Source organism: Phasianus colchicus, chromosome Z (assembly GCF_987193195.1).
Source record: "Phasianus colchicus chromosome Z, bPhaCol1.hap1.1, whole genome shotgun sequence".
In the NCBI taxonomy this organism is placed as follows: Eukaryota; Metazoa; Chordata; class Aves; order Galliformes; family Phasianidae; genus Phasianus; species Phasianus colchicus.
Genome location: NC_143476.1, coordinates 47824592 through 47851807, shown reverse-complemented (window position 1 = coordinate 47851807; position 27216 = coordinate 47824592). Strand labels below are relative to the sequence as shown.

Genomic DNA, 27216 nt, shown 5'->3' with positions numbered 1-27216 from the left:
GAACACAACCAAAACAATATTCAACATGTGCCAGGTTTTTTGGTCACAATAGGAATACATTTAATTTATGTTAATAGTTCAGCTACATAACAGCTTTGAAGAGAACAGTTCTGCCAAAATGGACTTCATACATAAAAAATGCAGAGTCAAACTCTTTCCTCACAAGCATACAGACATATTATTAACATTTATATGTAATGAAAAAACAACCTCCAAAACTCTTGTAATTTAAATTTTAAACTTTCTTTCTAAACTACACGAAAGAGACATGTTTTCTAAAGAATCCTACAAACTGGCATAGCATTTTTTAACATGCTAGAAAGAATTGAGCCAAAGATGATATCACGAAATCCCTTATGCTTAAATGAAAATGTTAAATCAATTAGCAATTGCAAGAATAAAAAAGAAACTATTTGCTGTATGTTGCTTAAAAAAACCCAAACTCTTCACGTCCTTTCAAAAGTGACTGTATTATCATACAACATGAAAACTGCAATATATTCTCACCTCTTCAATGTTACAAAAGCCTTATTAGCATACACTTTAGAAATTATAATCAAAGAGAAGTAGTCACTAAAGAGAACTCTGAAGAAGAATCAATAAATATGTATATTTATATATATATATATACACAGACTATACCTTCAAGAGTTAATATACTATTTTGAACTCAAATATTGCAATAAGACAGCTTTGACAAAGAATCTTTACAACCTCTATAATAAATTCTTTCAACATATTTCATATTTATTCCCATGTGAATGAGTGTCCTTGGAAGAATTATCTACTAGATAAAATTCTAAGATGAAATGTAAGTCTAGACTTAGTAAAGGAAGGGTGGAGACTGATATTACAACCTATGACAGCTGCTAATTAATGAGATGTTCATGATTGCTGCAGACCTGTTCAAACTGCAGCAAATTGTACTGCAGGGCTGGGAGGAATGTGCTTCCTGGCATGCCACGCTTTTGTAGAAAATTAGAAATCACTTTGACTTCTACTACATTTATTCTAGCCTTGAACTACCAGATGTACATGCTGAAATACACAGTAACAAACATGCTCATCCTAGGTACTTATCTTGCTGTATCTGTAAAAGAATTTCTGAAATACAGCAAGTATAGCCACTTGGAACAGTAACAGTACACACTTTCGGGGGTTCAAGGTTTTTGCTGGTAGTGCTCCTGCACAAATACACTCAAAACTTCCTGTAATAACTACTATCGCATTCTGAAAGAGCTTGTCATTATTTTTCTCCTGGAGAGGGTCCAGCAGAGAGGCAAAGACGATAAAGGGCCTGGAGCACCTCCCCTGTGAGGAAAGGCTGAGCAACCTGGCTCTGTTCAGCCGAGAGAAAAGAAGACTCAGAGGTGATCTTAATAATGTTTATAAATATGTTAAGTGTGGGAGAGAAAGGGATATGGCCAGCCTCTTTTCAGTGGTCTGTGGGGACAGGGCAAGGGGAAATGGCCATAGCTGGAACATAGGGAGTTCTAAAACCAACATGCAGAAGAACTTCTTCATGGCGACAGTGATGGAGCTCTGAAATGGGCTGCCCAGAGTGCTTATGGATTTTCCTTTCCTGGAGATATTCAAGACCCATTCACATGCCTACTCATGCAGCCTGCTATAGGGAGCCTGCTTTGGCAGAGGGGTTGGACTTGATGATTTCTGGGAGTCCCTTCCAACCTCTACAATTCTGTGATTCTATGACTACCTGACAGTCAGAACAATTTTACTTACATGTATATATATGCACACTCATAGACATATATACAAGGGCTGCTCTAAAAGTAATGCCTCTTATTACATTGGCCCACGATGTCAGAGCCAGATGTTGGAAGTATGGTAGTAGAAAATGAACCTTCCCATCCACATTCCGTTACACGTTGTTGCCATGTGACAGATGGCAGCAGAGGGGCAGTCTGACAAAACGATGTTTGACACGGAAGTGCATATGAAGCAAAGGTGTGCCAGTGAACTCTTCTGTGTGGAAAAAAATGGCAAAAGAGACAGCAGGTCACCTCTACTGCTGCAGACAGAGGAGCAGCATTTGGCTCTTGTTCATCAGTGGTGAAAACGCACAGCCAATAATAGGGACTGTGCTGAAAAACAGTGTTCTGTAGCTGAGAACTTGTTCTATCAAGTATTGTTATTGTATTCTTTGCAGCTGTTGTAATTTCCATGCTAACAAATAGGAGGCACTACTTTTGGAGCAACCTATGTATGTAGATGACTTTTCTATATAGCTGTATTATAATCTGCAATGAATACACTGTATAAACCCTGCACACTCTGTGGAAGTAAGGAAACGTACATGCCACTCCAAGATTGAATAATAAAAATTTTGCCTTTGCAAATCTTCGATGGTAAGATGGTTATTTACAATCAAATCTCTCAAAAATCTTTGGGGATAATTTTTAATACTCTTTTAACTATGCTTATAAAACATCAATGTTTAACGAGAAAGGAAGGTCATCACATTAATCACTAGATTCCTCCTGTGTGCTTACCTGAGCACCAGACCCTGACAAAATGAAATCTAACAGGAAAAAAAAAAAAAAAAAAAAAAGACATGATTGAAAAAATAGTATTTGGAATCCCTCAAAATACCCAAAAGGCTTTTCATTACCTTTAGCTGAACACATCTCTCCTTTTGGCTTATCTGTTCACAACTATTCTCCTTCCTCATTTTGGAGATAGATGTCTTCATAGAAATGTGCAGAAAAAGAACATCTTAAAATAGCTGCATTGTCATTATCACACCGTAAGTGCATTAAATGTACAAATTTCACTAGACAATGGAGTCCTTTGACTTTTCAGCAGTGCCATTAGGTTGAATGTGTGTAAAACTTCATAAATGAGAGATGGAAGTAAATCTTGTTCAGAAAAAATACCAATTTTTTTTTTCCTGAATATTATAAATCTTGACTAATCTCAATAGACATCTTTCCAGTATTTGCTTACATGGAAAAGCAATGAAACAAAAACTAAACTGGTGATAAATTAAGATATGTCAATCACTGTTTTCATTTTGCATCTATGAGCTGTTTTTTTGTACTATGAAGTATCAGTAATACAGAACACGTTAATTTACTTCCCATGTCTTCCAAGGACAAATTCAAGCTAGTCTCTGTTTTGTAGAAGAGACCCGTTTGTTTCTGCTGAGTTCAACAGATACATCACAGAGCAATGACTGACACAAAACAGTTGCAAATGATATATCCTGGTGCTTACTATTTTGAATGCAGGTAGTTAAAAGCAATTGTTAAAAAGCAGATATGAACACTGAAGTAGGACTATGAGTAATTGTGCACAGACTGACAGAATTTCAACAACCTGGCACAAATGGTTCTATAAATTCCACAGATTGTTACACAAAACAACATTCTCCAACTGCTTTCAAGTGTATCATTACACAATCTCAGAATGAAGGACGAGATTTCTTCATAGCAGGTGAGATACTCAAAAGCATTGAAGTGACTGAAGTCATTCAGACAATTCTTAAAATTTCATCCAGAAACTTAGTAGAACTAGGGAGATGTGAATTACTTGCATATTAATGATTTCATAGGTTAGAGGTAAAAACGAGGTATATGGGTTATATACATTCACACGCTAACTTCTGCAAGAATATCCAGACTGTTTGGCACTTGCACTTACACTACTGAGAGGCTCAAGGTAACTGATCTACCTGTACTATAACTTTTCCATACTGAACTCAGTATTGAAGCACAGAAGAACTCAGTATTGAAGCACAGAAGAACTCAGTATTGAAGTACAGAAGAACTCAGTATCCACTTCAGCTGACCAAAGCAAAGATAAGGAGCTGCTCACACCTGGGGACCATGAAATAAACCTTTGGGAAATCAGCAGAGATCAGGGGTCACTTACTATCGAGATATTGTGGAGAAAAGCATGGCTTTACCACAAACTGAAAGAACTGAGTCTAAGCACTTGAAAGAGGATCTGCCAGGTCATAACTTTCTTAATAAAAAGTGAGCTTTATAAGAGCGTTTCTGTTGCAAACCATCCTTTCATGGAAGTAGAAGTCTAAATACACAGCTAATTACTAGGAGCAATTAAAAGTCATCATAATGCTAGTAACTTAATAACAGAGACAGTGAGTGTTTCACACATCCTTTGCAAAAATTCCTCTATTGCAGTATCACTACATAGTACCTTTAAGTACCATGCTAATGGTACTCAATTTTAAATAACATTATAATTCTTAACTTCAAAGAAGAGACTCAAGTTGCCACAATCCAACAACATCTTCTCCTTAGAAAAGGAATGGAGAAATCGCTATGACAGCAAAATTATTTTCTGAAATCAAAACTATCAGTTAAAGGCACAAATCTACAGTCTTACACCACAGTATCTGAAGTTAATGTTTTTATAAAAAACATTCATGGAAGCAACTTAATCAGCCCTTGTTAAGAAACCAGAGATATCTCAATAACCTGACAGTACATCAAAGTTAAACACAAACACAAATCAATCAGCACAGACTCAATATTTTTAAAAATCTCATTAACGTAATTATTTCCTGCTCAGTAAAAATGAAAATGACATGTTAGCATTTCAAAAACAGGAGAAAATGACCCTCAAGGCTTTATATGACTATAAAAACAAGCACCGGTACTTTATTTGCAAATTATCATGCACGAAATGATCAACTCAGCAAGTTCATCAGTTAATAAAGTGTGTGCTCTACCAGTAAAACCCAATTTACATGTAATGATATGTCTAAATGTGAATTTAAATGAGTTCTTGTCATTTCATGTTGAACAGCTGCTTTATCATCACAGAATGGACACTGACCACAGTTAATCCTGCAGAAAAAGCAGAGCATGCACAAGTTTCATGAGTCAGTGGTAACAAACTGCAAAGAAATTTGTTTTCTATAAAAAGAAAGCCTCTGACTGCTAAGATATGCTTATTTTCCAGTCAAGTTAACAAAAATGCCTTTTAAGAGGTTGTTTTCAGGTATTTATTGTATATACCACGATCAGAACAAATACACAGTATGAATCACAACTGTTTTCTCACCTCATAACCTACTGGATTTCTCTTTCAAAGTGCGAAAAGAACCCTGAGGCTGCCACAGAACAAAGAACATTTCATTATCACCCCTGTTGTATATAAATATGCATTATTAGACTCTTCAAAAAGGATATTCTGGGTCCTATATAGAAGAGAATTCTAGTCTTTTTAGCAGCGCATTAGTCATATCCCCACACAGAAAATACTTAATACAATCACCAAAAACTTAAAATAACTAAGATAAGTGAAATAAAGTTCCTTAATAGCAGACAGTACTGATCAGATGATATTTTGGAAGAATGCAAGATAAAGCCAGTTTAAAGAACAATAATACATTAGTAAGGCAGGACTCTAAGATATCTTCATTTAATACAATTAAATGAAAATACTGGCCATGACTTCACCAAAAGGATGGCATTAGGTGCTATTCTCATAAAAGTTAACTCTGTTTTACTAAGAATAATGTAAGTTAGACAATTAAATCTGACATTTATCAAATAATAATCCTTTTCATTTCCCTTCATTTTATTTATAATGTAAATATTCAGGTAGAATACTCAGACATAATTTTTACTGATATACAGAACCATTTCAATGCATATTTGGTACAATTTTTTATTTTTGTTGTTTGGCAGTCACTTTGATATTTGATAAAATGATAAATCAGATTTATACTTCACATCACATTTAGGTTTTGTCTATATAAAGAATTTATAGAGCTTTTTTAAATTACAGACTGGAAGTTTCATACATATGGAATTTTTAAAATGCTGTATGAACCTGTGACCTTGCCAATACAAGGCCTTCAGACACTGTAATAAGCATAAGTAGGCACGCAATTCTATTCTGCTCCAGTACAATTATGGACACACAGAAGATGTTGGAACATTAGTATGATTTGCTTTAACTTTGGTGGTTGTAATATTCTAGGCATAGATGCAAAATGCATCTTAGTGGTCCTCATATCTGTACATATACCCCATTTCATTTTAAAGGCATCAGCTTCTTTTATTCTCCCTTGTAGCGAGGAGATCTTTTCTCTTTAAACGCAAGAAGACCTTCAATTCTATCCTTTGTTGGAATAGTCTGGAAAGAGCAGAGTAATATTTCATTACAGATATTTAAAAAAATCAAGAAAACTGTTTTTGTACAAATTTTTGTACCAGTTCTTCTGTGTATATATATAGCACAACAGAAGAATGAAAACTGCAATGTATAGTCAGATGTAGGAAAGTAGCAGTCACTTCAAAGGCATACAGTAGGGCTAAGAAACAGTCTGGAAGAAGGAGTACCTTTTCTCTGAACAGATAACAGTGAGAATCTCTAGATTTTGTTTCAGGGTTTTCATGTGCTGGTTTCTTTTGGTTTCTTTGTTATATGGCTGTTTTGGTGTGTTTTGGGGGGAATGGAGGTGGTTTGTAATCAGATCACTGCATACTTTCAATAAGTGCATCTCTAATGCTAATGCTTCTGATTCTGTCTTCAAAAAATTTATCACAAAGTTCAAGAACATGCAAAATAAGAATATGTTATTCTCATGTTTTGCTGGCAAAAATGTTTATCTTGATTTTCTTTTGGAAAGCACACATGTTGTCAAGTTGCACATGCTTGTAAAGTGTCCTCTATGTTACTACATGTTAAACCAAAAATCAATGGCAAATTGGAATAGATGCACAGCAATGCATAACTGGCATGGTATGGGACTGACAGCGCTTAATTTCCTTCAGTCAAACAGTTTCTGTCCTACGTCTGTTTCCTTAAATTCCTTACTGAAAAAAAAAAAAAAAAAAAAAAGTGAAAGGCATAAATACAGTGACAAAATATTTGTAGAAGGAACAAGTCTTCACAGAGTACTCAAGCAAAGCCTCTTTTTGACATTTTTCATGTAATCATAGTTACATACCTGAGCATAACAAGCTTCTTCAATTGCTAGGCCTGTTACTAAGTCAACCTGAGGAAAAAAATTCAACATTCTTTAAAGCATATTTTTATACATTTCATACGCATCATTTCTTATCAGCTAACCTACATACTATGTTTCTATATGCCAAATCATAAAACATGTCTGTGAAGTTCTTCTACACTACTTAACATACAAATATCTCACTGCCAAGTGGTGACAGCACCTTGCGTTTCTGGAACGTATATGGTTCCTGTATATGGTGATAAAACTAGTGCGTAACACACTGTCAAAACAATGTATGCTCTTCATTTACAAATGATCAGAACTAAAAGTCATTACAGACATGCACTTTTGTAATCATTTCAACTGCTACAAGGCAAAAAAGATTTACTGCAAGATTGTTCCCAATTCACTCTGAAGAAAGCGTCTTCAAAAATTCCTGTAAGAAAATGGTGCCGTACTAAAAATTTAACATTACTTCAGTTTTAAATGGATTTTAAAAAGTAAATGAAGCCAGTGGCGATCCTGCACCATCACCTACATTTGAAAATAATTTTCTTTGTGGGCTGGTCTAAACAGCTGAAATGGCCATTCAGAAATGACTGAAATGACTTCTTCCTCGGTACTTCTCTGCCTTTCTAAAATGTCATCTGCTGCAGAAATTATCAGTTCTCCAAATGGCCAGGGAAAGGACTGTGGCAGCTATGTAACACAAGTAGATTGTCAAAGGAAGACAAGCTAAAAAGACTACCTAGAGAAGCCATGAAATCTCTGCCTTTAATAGCAGCAATAGGAACATTTGGCTTCATCACTTTCGATACAGTAGATTCTGTCTTGAGTCTCAAGGCTGAATTACATGATCATTGAGAGTTCCTGAATTTGTTTCTGTGACTTTGAAAAGAAAAATGTTCTTAATTCATACTCTTGGACTTAGATTCTGCATGTGATGCAAACCCTTTTTCTTTCCCATACTAAACTATATGGTGTTCTGGTGCAGACCTTATTCATGCACTTAACTTTAAGTAAGAATAGTCCTGCTGAGCTCAGCAAGATAATTCACAAGCCTAAAGCAAAATATGTGTCTAGATGTGTTCAGGCCAGGTATTTAAGGAACTTCAGAACTTGGTTCACTACTATTTAACAAGGGGTGGCAATTAGAATCAAATATGAAATAGGTCTTCTATTAAAGTAACAGAATTAGTAGCTTCTATTAAAGCAATAAAAATAAATAACGTATCTCTTGGTCTTTATTATGTAATAAACTGAGAGCCTTGACAGAATTGATTTTTTTTTCTGCATATTTATATTTGTAATATAACTTGTTCATAATAGTTTATGTTTACTTTCTGGAATTAGTAGTTGGCAGAGTGCATTAGACCTAGGCAGATGTGGGATCGCTATGCCTTGTTGTGGAAATCAACATTCATTCTATTCTCAAGAGTTAAAAATCAATAAATACAGACATAAAAGTATTACATTTTATCTTCAAAAAAAGTTGTGACCAAATGGATTTTGAAAGGCTATTGACTGAGAAACTAAACACACTTCCAGGAAAAAAAATAAAAATCACCATAGTAAATTAAACTTGCCTATCTGACTTCTAATTATACTTATGGGAAGTACAAGTCCTTACCTCCATTCCCTGATCAATGGCCAGCTTTGCAACTCTCATTGCTACTGGTCCCTAAAATGAAAGACAAGGATTATTTAAACACTATCAAAGAAAAGATTGTGCAGTAAACAACCTGCACATTAATGTTCCTGTGCTGGGACCTTCTAGACTTCAGAAATTTATTAAACAGGTAAAATATCCTAAAATACATGACTAAAGTAGCTATTTTCTTCTAAACTTCTTTCAGTATTGACAAAATATCGGAGATGCATATTGTTTTCAGAAGTGATGACTTAGACCAGTGTTTTGGGCTTACGTGCTGAGCATCCCTCTTTTGTCAAGATTGCTTGATTCCCATCAAAACCAGGCTAAGAATGGCAACTATACGAGCACATCATTATAGAATTGAAAAATTTTACTGCTAAACTTTTGATCTGATGGAGAACTTTACTAATTTTCCTTAATACTATCTCCTGTGAATTTGCCACTTTGGGTGCCTCACTAGGAAAGCAAGTTCATCAAGAGCTCCCACTGCAAACAATAACCTGCATTCTATAGCATAACAGAACAGGTAGCACTTGGCTAACACAAAAACCCCCATAAGGGTCATGGTTAAACTTCTTACCAAAATTTTTAAGTTCTAAAGCCCAGAAATTCACCAAAATCCATTTTAACTCTTTTAGTAAAAGACAGAGATAAGATGACATGAATTATATAAAAGCATGAAACTTTCATCAAATATATACACAAAGGACAGAAAGAAAATAGATCACTTCCCAGTACCAAATGGGTTTTGCTTTAATACTGAAATTGCACTTACGATTTTCAAAACAAAATCTACACTGAGATACACTCACTTTCATAATGACACTTTTGTGTCTCTTCTGAAGTGCTCAACAGCAATGGAATATTGAGATAACTGCTTTATAGTAAAAATACCACACTATTTTGATGTTTAAAACATTAAAAGCAAAATATACAATGCAAACACAGACTACAACGTGTTGACACAAGTATTGACAAAGTTTATTTGCTTCACTGAAATTCTTACCAAATAACACCATTCAGTACATGAGAAAGATCATTTTTCATTGCTCTCTATATAAATAGAGCGGCTTTGTAATACTTCATGTATTAACTTCATGACAGTTTTTCTGAACACAGCAGATTCGTTTTCTGCTGTTAATATTTATTAACAATTAATAACAAAATAATTTGTTGTACCTGAGGTAAAAATTCTCTTGCCAGAGCTAGTGCTCGTCTGTATGCAGCATCCCCTGCTTCATTCTGTTCTACCACATGGCTAATCAATCCTATTGACTTTGCTTCCTCACCATCTACAATGCGTGCAGAGAAGATTAGCTCTTTAGCCAAAGATATTCCAATTGTACGAGGTAATCTCTGTGTTCCCCCTAATGTTTGGAAAAAGAGAAAAATGCAAATATTAGTTTTACATTCATTTATCATAGAAACAGAGATGATATTTGTTCATTTCAAACATCTTCACTTTTAATTCCATAAGCATTTATACAGAAATTATACTAACATACAAAGACACTCTCAGTTGCTTTTTTTGGTTTTGAAATTATGTTTAAAATGAAATAAATTGCTCTGTTCCTCAGAAAACATGTAAATAGCTGTAAAGAGCTGAATAGAATTTGCTTGATTACAGACAGGCTACTTCACCTCAAATCAGCCAAATGGTAAAGCAAAACCACAAACTGGTAAGCAACTATAACCAAGAAGTTGGCTTATTTTAAAAATCTGTGTATTTTCATGGTATTAATAATCACAATATGAATACTTTTGAAGAAAAACATTGAAGAATAACACATACTCCAGGAAACAGTAGTCAGTGCTAAAATTTCCATGCATTGAGGACAGTAAACATTTCTTATATAAACTAAAGACAAGGTATTTAAAATGACACATTCTCATCTTCTTTTTTTTCTGTAACAATGTTGAAATCTAAAGTCTTATCATAAAAAATATGAAAGAATAATGATGGATGTAGATCAGCAGAGAAGGACATCTAACCTATTTTCTTACTATGTTAAAAATTCATTTGGTATTTTGAGGTCAATAAGCAGTAACTGTATTAACCAGACATACGTAGACTGCTTAGTTATACTAAAAATTATCTAGAATTGACTAACTGTGAGAGCATGAGCATAACCATCGTCCGAATTGAATATGTAGACTGAAATACCAAAAGCAGTTATTTGTATGAAGTATGAGGAAAAATGACCTTCATCCAGAAGAATGTATTTTGAACTTATTCAAGAAATCCTGAATAGAATATCTGAAAAGAATATTCCACTAACACAGACTGTCTGTAAGTAACCAATTCTTTCCAAACAGCTATTTCTGCAGCAGTATGCTAATATATTTAAAATACATGAGGAACATTTACAAAAATTTTCAAGGACAGCTGGTATAACACTGGACAAATTTATATTCAATTAATGCAAAGCAGAGTGGTTTCCAATAGATAAAGATAGACTAAGCCAGGAGTATAGTTTTGAAGCCATTCAATTCTCTTTCTTGATACAAATATACCAAATGAAAACAAAACCTTTCTGTGATTCCACGATTCAGCTTTCAATTATTACTTCTTATGAAACACAAGCTTCAGCACAATTGCATTTCTTTCCATAAAAGCACACTTCCCTTTGAACACATTACATTGTAGAAAAATGCAGAGAGCAGGGGTAATTTCCACCTTATGCCTTCCTAGAATATTACAAAATCATGATATAAAACAAAAACCTGATATATGTTTTCTGGGCTGAAATTGGAGGAATTAAAAAAATGACTACACTCACAATAACTACAATAAAAATCTGTAGAATATCCACATTAGTAAATGCAAGCAATGTGATATTCTGTACAGTCCTAACAATCCGGGATGACTGTAGTAAGACCACCATCATAGTCAAAGATGACAGGCAATAGAAAGATAAACTCCTGTTTGTAAGTTCTGTTAGTTCAGCTAAGTGTGTTACAGAGCTCGCAGAAGAATTTTGCTAACAGCACCCATCAGCTGAAACACAGAATTTAAAGAAAGCCACTATTCCATAACATTTTTATGGGGCGGGGTGGGGGGGTGGGAGAAACATCTGAACAAAATCCCGTTTAAAATACTACAGACTCTAAACATTATGCTTTCCTATTAGTCTTGGCTGCCTCACTGGTAAGATTGACAGAAAAGGACTTAAACTCCAGATATAAAATTTAAATCCTAACTATATGCCACAAAAATATGGGCTGTGTTTTCAAGAAGTTTGCTGCTTAGGATACTAAACTGCACTGCCACTACTACAAAGGAACATTTACTGGCCTTCTTTTTTTTTTTCTTTTTTTTAATATTGAACAAGTCTTTTCATTTCTCACCGAAAGAAGCTTTCATATCCCAATTAGTACCTATTCTTGAACACATTTACATGTATATCAGAACACTGCAGATGTCTACTCTGAGTCTCTTTAGGAATAGTTTGCTCATAAAGTATTGCTTTCACCCTAGCAATAGCATCCAGATGAGCATCAGGCTTGGTTTTTGATTAAAGAAAATAATCTGCGCAATTCTTAAGACCTGAAACCATAAGAATCTACTGATTCTATGACATCTGTTTCTTCTTTGTTGGTTATGCCTAATATTTTTTTCTGCTTAACTATCTTCCCTTCCTTTAGTGTTTTATCTCTTCTATTACTGCTTGTACCAGGAACTCTTGAAAAAAAAAATTACTTGTGTAACAGTATTTCATAACTTTGACCAAGAAATGGATACGTTTAAGCATGAAATACTGTTTATAAATGAAAAAAAAAAAAAAAGTGTTCTTGCCAGTGTCTTACATAAAAATGATTAAAGAACAAAAAAAAGCAGACTCTAGTCTATGTCATTTGGCTGTCTCCCACACTGCAAAGCCGTTAAGCAGAGGAGCATGTTGATTTACATTCAAAGTTAAAAGACAACAGTTCATTGCATGAATCATATGTACTCAGTGGTAGGAATAAGATATACGCACACATAAAAGCAATAAGACAATTAATCAAAGAACACACCACAATACACTTAGGTTACATCCATTTATGAAGAAAATACAGAAAGGACATTGCAGATAGACATTGTGTTATGGTAACGCACTAAAACAAATTATACTTGCCAACCACAATCAGAGTGAAAGGGAGAAACACCCAGTCTTCAAAGATATGACTTAACCAAGTCATTTCATCTAAATGTAGAGGAAAATTTGACTGACAAATACTTGCTTCTTCTTTAAGGACATTAAGGACATCTCATTTCAAGGACCAGTGATCTAGTATTAGTCAGTGTACTGAAAAAAGTTATTTGACATACAGTTAGAATGCAAATGCATTCTTATCTGAGATACTTTATATTTAATGTTGTGAAAGCTGTAAATACCAGTCTTAGATGACAGCAGTCTGTCTGGAAAGATACAGTAAATACAACACTGTTGTGTACTGGTACGAATGCTGTTAAATGGTATTTTTTCTTAACAGTTGATTCTGTATGAGTATTTATTTACTGTTAGCAATTCATCAATTACAAAATATGTACACAACTGCTTTGGATTAAGAGAATTACGTAATAAATTCCCAAGCATGTATCCAACAAGATGAAGCAACTAGCTTACTGGAAATAGATTCATCTTTCTGGCAGAAAATATCTACAACCAGTAGTTACTCATAGCTCAATGCTCTGGCAAAACATACTGGATGAAATCCTATTTTGACAAAAAAAGAAAGAAAAAAAAAATCCAAACTTAAATTCAAACTTAATAGTAACTTTTATTAAGTCAAGTAAAAATGATTCTTTCTATTACTTTCTTCACAGCACAAGCTTTGCTTGAATTTCATTGGATTGAGTTAACTCACTTCTATCCAGTTTTGTCTTTTTAAAGATCACTGCACCTTTGTTTTACTGATAAACAATGGTGAAATTAAAGTAAACCAGCCACAAACTTTCTGGCTGTCCTAGTCAGTCAAATATATCTTATGGGTATACTTGTGATTCTTATACACAAAACTGTGAAGCGTAGGCTTTTCTACTTCTCCACTGAAAACCATGGAAGAATGGAATGCAAAAGCCTACTCTTATTAGCATCTAACCCTTATTTCATAGAAGTGGATAAAATGAGTATTTTAATGTAAGATTTTTCAGTCATGAAAGTACTATGCCAAATTTACACGCAACAGATATTTTACACTTTTAAAATACCTGCAGTCTGTTGCTAAATAAAGCAATTTTAAAAAATATTAAATGTTCTAAAAGCCATAAAGACAATATTTAACAATTATTTTTTAACAGATTATTTACCAGATCAGGTCTTGATCCTGCAACGATGTAAGTGTTTCAGCTAACTTAAATCTAGGAATAAATTCTAATGGGATCAGACATCCCAAATCCTTTTAAAAAAAGAAAGTATAAAGAGCCCGTAACAGTCATGAATTAAGTAACTAACTACTGAAATCAGCTTTGACTGGTAAGGACGTCATCAAAGATACAAAGGACAAAGTGAAAACCACATGAAGAAAAAAGGAAACAAAATGCTATCTCTACAAGAGGAAAAAAGCAGCAAGCTGACAAAGGGTAGGCAATCAGGTAAGGCCTCTCTCATGTCTGGCCTTATCAGTAGTTTGGAAAATGAGCAGAGACCTGGAAGAAATGCACTGCTGAGCGAGCCCAAGACAGTGGCTGAAGCCTGACTCAGAAGTTGCTGTGAATGAAGGTCTGTGATGACTGAAAACAGAAGCTGTAACCAGAAAGGATTTAGTGGGAAGCTGCCATAAGGACTAGCGGGATTTGATCTCACCTGTCAAGCAAAAGAAATCTCTGCAGCAATCTTAGTCACAGCTTCACCTAAGACTGAAGGTGATGGAATTCCAGCCACTTACAGCAGCCTGGCAGCTGCAAACCTCAGCTCCAAAACTTCCAACCTAACTTGAAAATCACTTGTTAGTTTTCGCAATCTGTTTTATTCATTTGCATCTGTAGATCGGCTTGTTTAAAAACCTATTAAAAAAATGCCTAGAATATATCAGAACTTCATGTCTGAGTGGCTAGAAAGTGGCAGCTTGAGTCAGTAGAATGCAGTATTTGGCTTGAACATGTAAGAAGGCCCAGGATTTGTAAAAGAAAGTATAAATATATTCTCAGATTTCACTAGCAGTTAAATAATCACAGCCTTTGTACAGAAAGATGAAACCATTAAGTAATTTAGAAAATATGATTTATTTTCAAAGTAAGTAATCCTCTTGATGATTAAAAAAGATTTAAAAAATGGTTTCCCAGCAGATAGTTGAATATCTGAAATTAATCTGGAACTCAATTTTAAAAGGCACTCCAGAACAAATTCTAGATCTAGTGTGAGGCACTTACTACATATTTCCATCACTATTACTGTACGTTCTGCTTCACCTCCAGACCTTTTGCACTGCACAGACTCTAAAGGTCAGATCAAACACCTCTTGGAAAGCACAGACCTGTGTTATTCCACATGGATTCCCATGTCTCATGGCTTTAGCAATGCATATGCTGACAATAAGCATTATCATTTTTTCCTTGAATTATTTAGGAAAAAAAAAAAAAAAAAGAGAAATACATAGGGCTATTAAGTCAATTTATTAAATTTTACTTAGACATAAGCACATGCAACAAAAATGAGCATGCACTAATTATTCAATAAGGCCAAATGCATTTCTACTACTCCAGATAGGAACTTGCTTTTATTGTCCTTTAGGATGCAGTAACAGAAAATGAACTTAAGTAAAATTAAAAAGGACATATACTTTACAACATAACTCATCTTGCTGTAGATAGAAATTAATGGCCCAGGAGAACGCATTTTCCAGTTTCAAAATTACACCCACACATTTATGAAGTCATTACTGAGCTGTAACAGGTAGGAGGCTCAGAGCAATGCTGTTCTGAGCGATCATACTTAACAAATCATGTGGACTTTATGAGTAATGCTAGGAAAAACTTTTTTAAAACTTGCATTTGAAATAAATGATTTTATAGTTCTTATTCTTAAGGTTCTGGATTGATTACAGAACCTAAATTTTCATTAAGGACAAAAACAGAAAAACAAAAATAAAAACCCGGAGACATAGGCCAAGTAAGAAATACAGAAAAGTGGATTACCACAGTGTTATCCTATTTTCATTTACACTCAGAATGAGCTCGCAGTCCCAAATTGAGATAATTTAGCTGTTAGTAGCCAGAAGTCAAATAAATAAACAATAAGCAAAGCAAAACCAGATTACTAAATCTAAAGTCTTTATTGTTTATAAGCAAGTAACTTCAATATTTTTTTCACTTCAGTGCTCTCTACACAGAAGTCTACCACTTTGTCTATCCAAGCAGCAAAGAAACCCATTACAACACTAAACTGCTTCCCTTAATTCCATTCCTACTCTAATCGCTTCTCCCATCCTGACTACAAGGTCTACTTACAACAATTCCAAAGCAATGTCTTTTGTTCATGAGCTTTATTTAAGAATTTACGTTTGAAATTAATAATCTTTGGCTTCAGCAGCTTGAAGGAAAAAATAATCAGTGGTCAATTTTGAATGGGAGTCTAGAGAAAGCAGCAAAGCTATTGAAATTGGAGGACACAGAGCAGCAAAGAAAGTGCAACTCCTATTATCTACCTGACTTGTGCAAAGTACTTGGTACAGTCCCGCACAACACCCTTCCCTCTAAACAGGAGAGATGTAGTTTTGGTGGATGAACAACTCCGTGGATATAGAATTGGCCAAAGAGTTGCAGCCATTGGCTCTACGTTCAGGCAGAGATCAAGAATGAGTAACGTGCCTCAGGGGTGTCCGTACTGGGACTGGAACTATTTAATATCTTCTGTGGTGACACAGTTTGCAGATGATACCAAGCTGAGTGGTGTAGCTGCTACTCCAAAGGAAGGAGATAATATTCAGTTAGGCTTGAGAAAAGAGTGCATGCCAAACTCAGGCCAAGTGCAAGTCCTGCAACTTCAATGAGGCAATTCCAAACATGGATACAGGCTGGGAGGTGAATATATAGCAGCTCTGCAGAGAAGGACTTGGGGGTCCTGATGGATAGAAAGCTGGATATAAGTGAGCAGTGCTCACTTGTAGCCTGGAAGCACAACTATATCCTGGGCTGCATCAAAAGAGGTGTGTCAGGGAGGGAGAGGGATAGGATTGCCACTCATTCTGCCATTGTGAGACGCTGCACATCCAAGACTGAAGTCCTCAGTGCAGAGCAAGGGGGAACTCAAACACCTCCCTTGTTTCAGAGGGCTCTCTGGCTGAGAATTGGGGTTGTTTAGTGCAAAGAAAGCTATGGGGAGAATTCATAGATGCCTTTCAGTACTTAATGGGGGCCAACAAGAAATATGGGGAGAGACTTTAGCAGTGTGTATGAGAAGGGTAATGGTTTAAACTAAAAGAGAGTAAATTTAAGTTATGTAAAAAGACTAAATTCTTTACAATGACAGTGTTTACATACTAGAACAGGCTGCTCAGAGAAGCTCCAAACGCCCCATCACTGGAGGTGTTTAAGGACAGTTTGGATGGAGCCCTGAGCAGCCTGTCCAGTGCAAAATGCCCCTGCCAACAGCATGAGAGATGGCAGCAGAGAGTGGCGTTCAAGGCCCCCTCCAATCCTAATCATTCTATAATCCTATCTGTAAGAACAATCACATAATAACATCTATTAGAAATTAACAGTTAAAATAAATCCACCACAAATGTAAATAAAATGCAAACATGTATTTAGTGTATGTTACAGGATATTTGTACTAATTTCAAGCAGTTAGATATTTGCACACCTAGCTTTAGACAATAGTCTTCTATTTTTTTCTGATGTACATTTAAAGGTGACTCTTGTTCTCTTGCAGATAATTACTATTTTATTTAATTCACATCATTAACATTTTAAGAATCATAATTTTAAAAATTTTGAGTCCAAATTCTACCCCAGCAAGAGCAATCAGAAAGTTGTGTATTTTAACATTGTACAGTTTGGGATTACTTAGGTGTTTTTGCTATAGAAAACTCTAACTGTTACATCAAGTTCTAATAAAACTGTAATTCCTAAAAAAGCAAAAACAAACAAACAAAAAAAACCCAAAAGAACCACCACCACAACAAACAAAAAAGCCAAAACAGTAACTGACAGGGAATTAACAAAGACAGAGCTCAAGTCAGCAATTATTCTTAGACTGTAGCCATCAGACCATTACAATACTAATGAAAGGGATTCCATCAAGAAAGGTCCTGATCACCTGCTCTCATTCTTCTCACCTGCTGCTGTGACACAGCAATGCAGAAAGGAAGTCGCTGCTCATAGTATGCAATGCAAAAGGACAGCACGCAACTGTCATTCTTCCCCTATATATGGAGAAACTAATGCTAATTAGATTCCTCTGTCACCTAATCACAAACAAATGAGATGGAATTCATGGACCTTTACAGTTTTAAGGATCAAAGAAATTAGATATTAATTTTGTTTTCCTTAGATCCTACTTGCAAATTACAGGGTGAGAGACAGTTACGGCTATATATGCTAGAGATAATGAAGAAATGCATTTATATTGCTACAATGACATAGGAGAGCAGCTGGGAACACAGCACTTGTTTAAAAAAAAAAAAAAAAAAAAAAAAGTATCTTTAATTGGCTTAAGTTTACATTGGAATAGTTTACCTCAAAGCCTAGGGAACAACAAGATAGGTAACAACACTTGCTTCTCACTAGCTGGTCTCATCAGGCAGGACCATTCTGTTCTGAGCAGATCTTGGCGCTGAATACTTTTTGCTTTCAGATGCAGCTATAGCCTGGTTGCTGCTTCAAGTTTGGCATCTCTCAAGGCAGTTTGAGATCCTCTGACCCGACTTTGGCAACAATCCACCTGCTCAATGGTAGAGCTCTCCTAAATCCGTAGCAATTTAGTAACACTTTACTGGAGCCTGGACACTTCAAAAGAGACTTCAAAAGCTCTTCGGAGAGACCTTCAAAGAGCATATAAGTTAAAAATGGAATTTCTTCAATAAAGAATACTTTACCCTTGAAATCTATAGAGAATCATGGAACCTTTAGAAAAAGAAAAAATATGCTAAATTAAAAAAAAATCCTTTGTAGATTCAATTTGCCTGCAAGAATTGGAATTTCATGAACAAGCATAAAACTGCACCACCTTATTTGCCTTGGTCCCTTTTTTTTCCTCAGAAAAAGCAGTATTTTTAAAAACCATCTCCATCTCCCCTTTCTTTTCAAGCCTGACTTGTTTCACCTTGACAACTATCAGATTCCTTTCCAAGCTGCCCTTCATTATAGCATTTCTTCCTGCAAGAGACTAGTGAAACAGAGCTCAGAAATTGAAAACCTATACCATATCTTCATTGTTAACTCCAACCAAGCAGGGCTGTATCTTCTCATGCATGTATAATTTAAGGCCACACAGAAAAGCAGGTGCTCTGTGGAAATATCCAATGGAACATCATACCCCTCGTACTTTCTACAAAACTAAATATGATTTGAGATAAGTCATACTGCAAACTTACTCTCTCAGTCCATCTTGCCTGATTGCTTGGTCATGTATCAATTTCCTTGATTGCTTTGTTTGTTACTTTAGAAGTCTAAAACATCATTTCCAGTGAAACAGAATACTTAATCTGAAACAAAACATTTTGGTTATATCACTTGACTTTGACTGATAATTTAGTACAGCTACTGAACAGAAACTTCCAGTATTCTGATGGCCCTTCCTGCACTCAAAAATGTCTGACTGAAAACAAAAGTATAATTCTTCTCCAGCCTGCTATCATACTCAAGCTACGTACTACTTTATGATCATGAAACTTCACAGAAAACAAATGCCTGTTATTTGCACAGACAAAAAAAAAAAAAACCAATACTTTTTATTGTTATATGTTTCTTGCACTGTAGATATGGAGTTCCCTTAATCAGCAGTATTTTTTTATTATTTTGCACCAATAATTTATAGCTCTACTAATATTCAGATCCCCTTCTCACTGGTTAATATCAGGGCAGAGGTCTAGGTGCACACCTGTGACTTCAGACTGGTAGCTTCACATCTCACAGACAACCTCCCTCTACTTATTAGACTGAACACTGCCTTGATTCCTTACAGTGTTGCTTTAGATCATTTTTTTATCTTCCCCCTAAATACGAGAGCAATGGTGGTTGCATGCATGCATGCCAGATGGGAAAGAGACAACTACTTTCCCCTCAAAGAAGAGAGAAATACCTTGCAGGAGAACTCTTATGCTAAAAATCCTGAGAAACAGAGCATGTGGAATAAGCTTAAATGGCAGGGAGCTACAACAGATGACTGTAATTAGAATTGGAGTTTTCAATGAGCCTCTGCAAAAGTTCAGTTACCTCTTTTTGAGGCAAGATCATCACTTTTCCAAGACAGAAGCTGAATGAAGGCTTCCTCTACCTGACTCTTCTCTAAAAACACCTGGAAAAAATTAATGGGATTATCTAGATTCTGGCAGGAAAATAAATATGTTTCTATCTTCTTAACATCATCAAGAAAGCCAAGCTCAAGAGGCTTATTAAGAGGATTATATAGACCAAAGTTAAAAGGAGAATTCTGCTTCATAACAAACTACAAAATTGCTCTCCTTTCTGGCAGGTATTAACTGCATTAGTATATTGAGCTAAAAGTTCAACACTAAACTAGGTTCCTTGATCCTCTTTTAGTTCGGATAATTTTAATCTCTGCACAGTCATTCATAGTTCTTGACACCCAGATGCAAAATGTCAAAAATAACAATTAAGCCTCTGAAACACTGAATTCTATGCTTTTTTTTGCTTTTTTTTTTTTTCCTGAAAACATCGATATCTACACAAATACATTGCATCCTGTTTTCCTGTTTTCTTTACAAAACATCCAGAGTGTTAACAATTGGCTGTCACAAGAAAACTTAGCAGTCACCAGTTAATGCTGTTTTTTCAGATGACAAATGACACTAAAATACAAAAATACCATTAATAAAAAGCTACAGCTGCCTTTTGAGGGACTTTTTCCTATAAACTTTTAATTCCACTGTGTATGAGAACCTGGGGACAAAAAGACACTCTTCATCATAACCTGAACATACATTATAAGAAGTGGAGGTAGTGAAGAAAGGAGAGGAATCCATTATCTCAGATAGACAGAAATCTGAAACAGTTGGCTCAGATAAGTCTCCACAGCCAGAGAGGCTCTATGAAGTGATAAGGGAAACAGTACTTCAGAAATCATTTTGTCCAACTTGTTTTGTTGTGAACTAGCCTGTGCAGCTGGTCTTTTAAGGCAGACTATACAATCACTATTTCATTCATTGAATTTTCTGGAAATTGCTGAAAAATATCAGACACACCATAAATTAGAGATTAACTGGAGAACTATTTTGCCTTCTAATATAGTCATAACTCAAAATGAAATGGAAATAATTGAGCTCCCTATTATTACTCACTGATGATGGATCTCAAAATAAACAAACTATCCAATTAGAAACTAAGTTACGCTATTCATATCTACATAAATGATATATTTTTATCTGCTTCAAATTTAATGGTGACCATTTAGAATTTTTGTATTGCCTTGGCCTGATAAACAGACCCTGCTTACTTCAATGCCTGTTGAAAATGGAGCCACAGTAAAACACCAGTAGTGCTTCAGATTCAGAGAACTGTCATATTTAGTTCATCATTTACTATCCTTCTTGAGACTTCAGCAGATGGCTCAGTAGTGTTCACTGAGAAACTCATCAGTGTTCTGAAGTTCTACAATGACAATCATAGAATATGCTTAAAGTGAGAAAGACCGTTCTTCTTGTTCTACAGTGTAAATAATCTACAGCTAGTTCTCACATGAATATTCTAAAATCAGTTACTGAACCTCTGGAAGAAATTGCCTGGATTATAGTTAGAGCATTATCATTTTCTTTATTTATTATCTGTTTTTTGTTTGTTTGTTTGTTTGTTCATATACTATTTTATCCATGTATAAGACTGGTTTTACTTCTACCCTTACTGTGGCATTCACAGGTGGCAGCATGAACTTCCATGTAAAAAAATGTTTTGAATACAGTTAACTTAAATAATGCTATGGAGCAGTGAGTAATATTGGTATTGAATTATATTGTAGAAACAAAACATGCATCTACTATTTTTGATCTTATGTGCTTCAAAACTGCTGAATAGTAACACTGCTAAAAACAGAAAGTGTCACCTGTGATATTCCTAACAGACTGCTTTTGCTATTCAATTTATCATTACATAAAAAACAAAAAACTTGAATAAGCTAGTAAGAGCCTTTCTTCTACTTGTTTCCTCCTAACAGCTAACTATTTTACTTAGAACTTCCCATGTAAAAATACAAGGTTTTTTTCGAACAAACAGCAACATTTTCGAATTCAAATCAACTGTTCAAACAGTAAAAAATAGCTTTCAAATTTTAATTTATCTTTAACACAGTACAAGAATATTTGGGAACAAAGGGAAGTGGGATATACCAGAAGCTGTTCTGTAACTTCTGTGGTCACTACTAGTTTGTATCTGACAACCACTATGTAACTGGTTCGACTGGCCTTTTAAACCACAGAAAGGTAGAACCTAGCCTGCTGTATCTACATTCCTAAAATTCACACACTTGATTACAAGTACCACAATTTAAAATGACACAGAAAAAATCTCAGTGTATGCTTCATCCAACAATAAGATTTAGTTTATAAATTTATAAAATAGGATTTTCATTATAAAAGGGTAGAGACTACATTTTTGTTAACCATTTAACAAATGTTTTGTTTTCTCCAAAGACAACCTACAAACAAGAGGTGAAGGAAGCTGTTGTTAATTGTATTTTTATGTTCTGGACAGAACATAACTATCTAATTTGCTTCAAGAAAGTTCTGAACAAATAAACTTAACACCACCACAGTGCTAGTGTCTATCCATAGATGCTAACAATATTTTTTTGGTAACATTCATGCAAGATTAAATATTATCATCTTAATGCACCTGTATTAAACATAAGGGTAAAATGAACAATCACGTTCCCCAAACGAAGCTGGAGAATGTACAGGAAACAGGGCATTATGTTCATTTCATACAGCTGGAAACAAAATACACAAAATATTAAATAACAGATTGTTTAAAAGAACAGTCATATGGAGGAGGGTATCCATGAAAAAATGTGATGATGTAATGCATCATGTTTCGTAATGCTTATGAACAGAGCAGACAACTTCAGTCACGGAACATTATGGTGACAGTCAAACTAGTTATAGCTTTTTTGCTACTCTACCAAAAATCTGAATTCATTAGTAAGTGAAGTGTTCAGTATAAACACACTTCATTGAGTGGAAGGCAGGTGGGTTTCCTTTGAAAGTGGCTCTGTTTCCTGTTGGTGCATACCTCATTTAAGTTCATTAGACATTTCAGTCTCTGAAGCTTAGCCATGAGAAGTGTTCAGTTCAATCTACTGCAGGACTTGCAAGTTTATAGTTGTGTGGTGGACAAACCAACTAAATAATGTTGAGAAGCACTGGGCTGCCTGGCCAGTTGTCTGAAGTAAGCAAGGCTCTGGCCAAAATGAGTAACCAAGGCCATCAGCCCAAAGGATAAGCTAGCAAAGGAGTCTGTCAGTTCTTCAGGTTTTCTTAACAGAGGCCACTAGGTCAGAACCTCCAAGGTTGCATTTAAGATTATTCTTATGTTTTTGAAGTTGAGTGGGAAACCTATGCAAAAGGTAGACAGATCAGGGAATCAGCTGGCCAAGCACCTAGCAAACCTTAGACTTGATACAATTCATTTGTTCAATTTTTCTTCATTTTTCTCTTACTAATCCCACTCTCATCTTCATTAATAAAAAAATTTCCTACTCTTTTTAGACATAATAGCTACCACTAAGGTAACAAGGCTTTCCATTTGCCTTTATCTTTCACCAGAAAACAAAACGGGCTCAGTATATTATATATACCTTTGTTTCCCTCCTGCAATTATTGTCCACTTTGTCTCCATCAATCATTAAGCTCCCTTTGTAAGATTCAGTAGCTTAAGTTGAAGGTTAATAATTTTCCTGAGTTCTGACAATTTTTAAGAAATGGGCTGAGATAGCAATTTTACACCATAGTGCTCAAATTCTAGAAGCCAATATGAAACATCTATGGGGATCAGGTACCACTAAGAGAATTAGAAAAAGAGTAGATGTTAATCATCTCATCTCAAGAGCAGAAACAGCTAAATGCTACTTGGTTCAATTTTCTAGTACTCCCTGCATGTTAATACAAAGGAGTAGCATTTGGTTTCAAAGTGGCTTCAAATGGCAAGTACATCCTGGTTAATTATAAAATGAAAAAAAGATCAAATGTCTTTTATGTTGTTATAATTTTTCTAAGCTTCTATGTGAAGAGAAAACTAAAGGGAATATTTCACCCATCTCTTAAATTTCAGATTATCTTATTCATATTACCATAGTACCTACTGTTATTGTTGTGATTAGGTTGTATAAGTCTTCCTTGTTTTCATGCTTCCTGATATCCATATTAGGTTATCCTGACCACTCACACCACCCTGGTCAAACAGATAAAATGAACTGTTCATCTAATTAGATATTTCAACTACAAAATAATATTTAGATTAAAAAGCAAATATGGAATTATGTGAGTTCTTTGCATCATGTGATTATAGTTTTTCTTTTTAAGTGCATCTTCTAATAATCTTTCATTTATCTGTGTAGTGAGTTTTCATTTCACATCCACTTGAGCTTCCTTTGTAGATACAGTAAACAGATCATCCTGAGTCTATTCTTTCCTTAAAGCTAAATGATATAAATATAAAGTGAAAGAATGTACAAAGTAATGCATTGAGATAAGGAGCAGGCTTAAAAGAGCAAGCTATACTATACTGAATAGCTTTATGCCAATGGCTAATTTTTGAATGCTTCACTTTTGAATCCTAACATTATTTCAAAATGCTATTTATGTATTTATACATGCCTCTATAATCTCATTGGTATTGCTCCTTTTTTTTTTTTTTTCCAAAGGTCAAGTGTACAAAAACTATATAAGGTACACTACCTGTAGCCGCAAAGCAGTGGATCTCATAGTCTCTGTTGCTAAAAGATAACACTACTATTGCTACAGTAACACTGAATATCATGAAAGGCACAGCACATGCCATACTTAGGTATATGAGGACAAAAGAGTAACACAACTTGCAAGGTACAGGAGCACTCAAGTGTAAGACTAAATTACAGTAAGGTAAAGAAATTCAGTTTCAAAATTTATTAAATTAAATTGTCTATTTTAAGTTAGAACTCTTCATGTCCAGGAGTCAATATAGGTTAAGTAACACTTAAATAAATCTTAAAATTTCGTTCCTCTTCCAAAACAGATAAACCTTTAGAAAATGCTAGCTCTCTTCTGGTTTCTGAAAGAGACTGTTTCAGTGAACACTGCCATTCTGAACATGCCACTGCCCAAACATCAACTCACAACATCCTATGACTCTATAATTTCTCCATTTTCAGACTCAAGCTGTACCCTGATGTTTTTCCCATGTGCTCATAGACTGGTCAGCACTCCCCAGTGTAACAGCATTTCAATACATCCTGCTTACTTCCCACTACCTACTTCCTCACATACAGTCCTTTCAGTTGCAGGATCACCTATCAGTGTTATCAATTTGGAAAGATAATGCAGCTTCTCCCAAATCCCCACTCCTCCTGCTGTTCCACTTCCTGATGAAGTGAAGTCCTCTATCCTATCCAGCTGATCTCAGCCTGAGGTGCCTCTGTGGTGAAGCAGTTCTGCAGGCTGAAAAGGAAAAAGAAATAGTAACAGGTAAGTCATCAGAACTGAGTAAGGCAGCCAGACCCACTCCTGGCTGCAAAACAACTACCTCAACTAAGAAAAAGCAACGGGTGATACTGGAGGGTGATTCTCTTCTGAGGGATACTCAGCACACATTTGTCATCCTGACCCATAATCTAGAGAGGTCTGCTGCTTGCCAGGGGCCTGTATCAAAGATGTGACACAGAGACTACCAGACTGTATGTGCCCCAGACAACTGCCTGCTGCTGCTGTCTCATGTAGGCACCAGTGACACAGCTGTCAGCAACCTGAAGAACATCAAGAGGGACTAAATGGAGCTCGGAGCACCAGTGAAGAACTTGGGAGCAATGGTAGTCTTCTCATCAATCCTCCAAGGTAGGGGAATGGAGAGGCTGATAGAATTAAGAAATCAATAGATGGGTGAGGGAATGGTGTTACAAACAGGGCTTCAGCTATTACCGTCACACTACTGGTTTTGAGAAATCTGAACTTCTGAGGGAAGGGGAAGACCATCTTTGGCAACAAGCCTTCCAATTTAAACAGAAGGCTTTAAATTAGAGTTGCTGGGGGATGAGATCCACAAACCACAAACCATTTCACCTTGAGGCTGATGACAGTAATGGGTGCCCTGAGCCTGGAGTTGGATTAGAGGCCAATAAAACAATACCTAAGGTGCAGGAAAAGGGAACTCCAATTGGTAAATCAGGCTCAATGGAAGCCCAACCCCAATGCCTTTACAAGAACGCATGGAGCATAAGGAACAAGCAAGAAGAGCTGCATGCACATGCATGTCTACAGGGCCATGATGCCATTGGCATCACTGAGACATGGTGGGATGGCACTCACAACTGGAATGTAGGAACACAAGATTATAAATTCTTTAGGAAAGACAGGTAGTGGAAAAGGGGAGAGGGTACTGCCCCCTACATCAATGACCACCTGGAGTCCAAGGAGCTCCACCTGGAGATAAATGAGGAGCTGCCAGAGGGCTTATTGATTAGGGTCAAAGGAAAGGCAGGGGAAGGAAACATCACAGTGGGGGTCTAATACAGGCCACCTGACCAGGAAGACCAAGTGAATAATGCCCTCTAGAAACAGATAGGAGCAGCTTCACATTTACAAAACCATTCTGATATCTGATAGAGGGAAAACACAGCACTGCAACAGAAATCAAAGAGGTTCCTGAAATGTGCTGATGTCAACTTCCTCTTCCAAGTGGTACAGGAGCCCATGAAAACAGCCCATTGAGTAAGAAGAGTCATGGCAGTCTGGTGAAGTTCCCACTGGTGGGAAAAGGAGAAACATAACCCCCATTTTCAAAAAGGGGAAAAAAGAACATCCAGGGAGCTACAGGCCAGTCAGTCTCATCTCTGTGCCTGGCAAGATCATGGAGCAGATTCCCCTGAAGAACTTGCATGGAAAGTAAAGATGAGGTGGTTGGTGGTAACCAATGTGGCTTCACCAAGGACAAGTCATGGCTGGCAAACCTGGTGGCCTTTTATGATGGAGTTACAGTGCCAGTGGATAAGAGAAGAGCAACTGGTGTCATCTACCTGGGCTTGTGCCAAGCATTTGATACTGTCCCACATGACATCCTGGTCACCACACTGGAGAAAAATGGATGTGATGGATGCACCCCTTGCTGGATAAGGAACTGGCAGGATGGCCGCATTTGGAGAGTTGTGGTCAGCAGCTCAAAGTCCAAGAATAGACTGATAATGAGTGGTTCCTCAGGGATCACTGCTGGGACCAGCGTTATTTAACATCTTTGTATGTGATATGGACAGCGGGATCGAGTGCACCT

General features: G+C 35.9%; 1 protein-coding gene across 3 annotated transcripts in view; it reads right to left on the bottom strand.

Annotated features, from left to right (window-relative positions):
- Positions 1-4979: 4979 nt before the first annotated feature.
- The window catches only part of AUH (AU RNA binding methylglutaconyl-CoA hydratase), a 112531-nt gene continuing 90294 nt past the window's right edge, over positions 4980-27216 (bottom strand). For all 3 annotated transcript variants that reach the window (XM_031610510.2, XM_090132711.1, XM_090132712.1), the window contains 4 exons: positions 9786-9973; positions 8583-8633; positions 6950-6997; positions 4980-6132 (listed from right to left, as the gene is read on the bottom strand). In XM_031610510.2, coding sequence (XP_031466370.2) covers positions 6055-6132; positions 6950-6997; positions 8583-8633; positions 9786-9973 — 365 coding nt within the window. In that variant the 3' untranslated portion in view covers positions 4980-6054. The remainder of the gene's footprint in view (positions 6133-6949; positions 6998-8582; positions 8634-9785; positions 9974-27216) is intronic.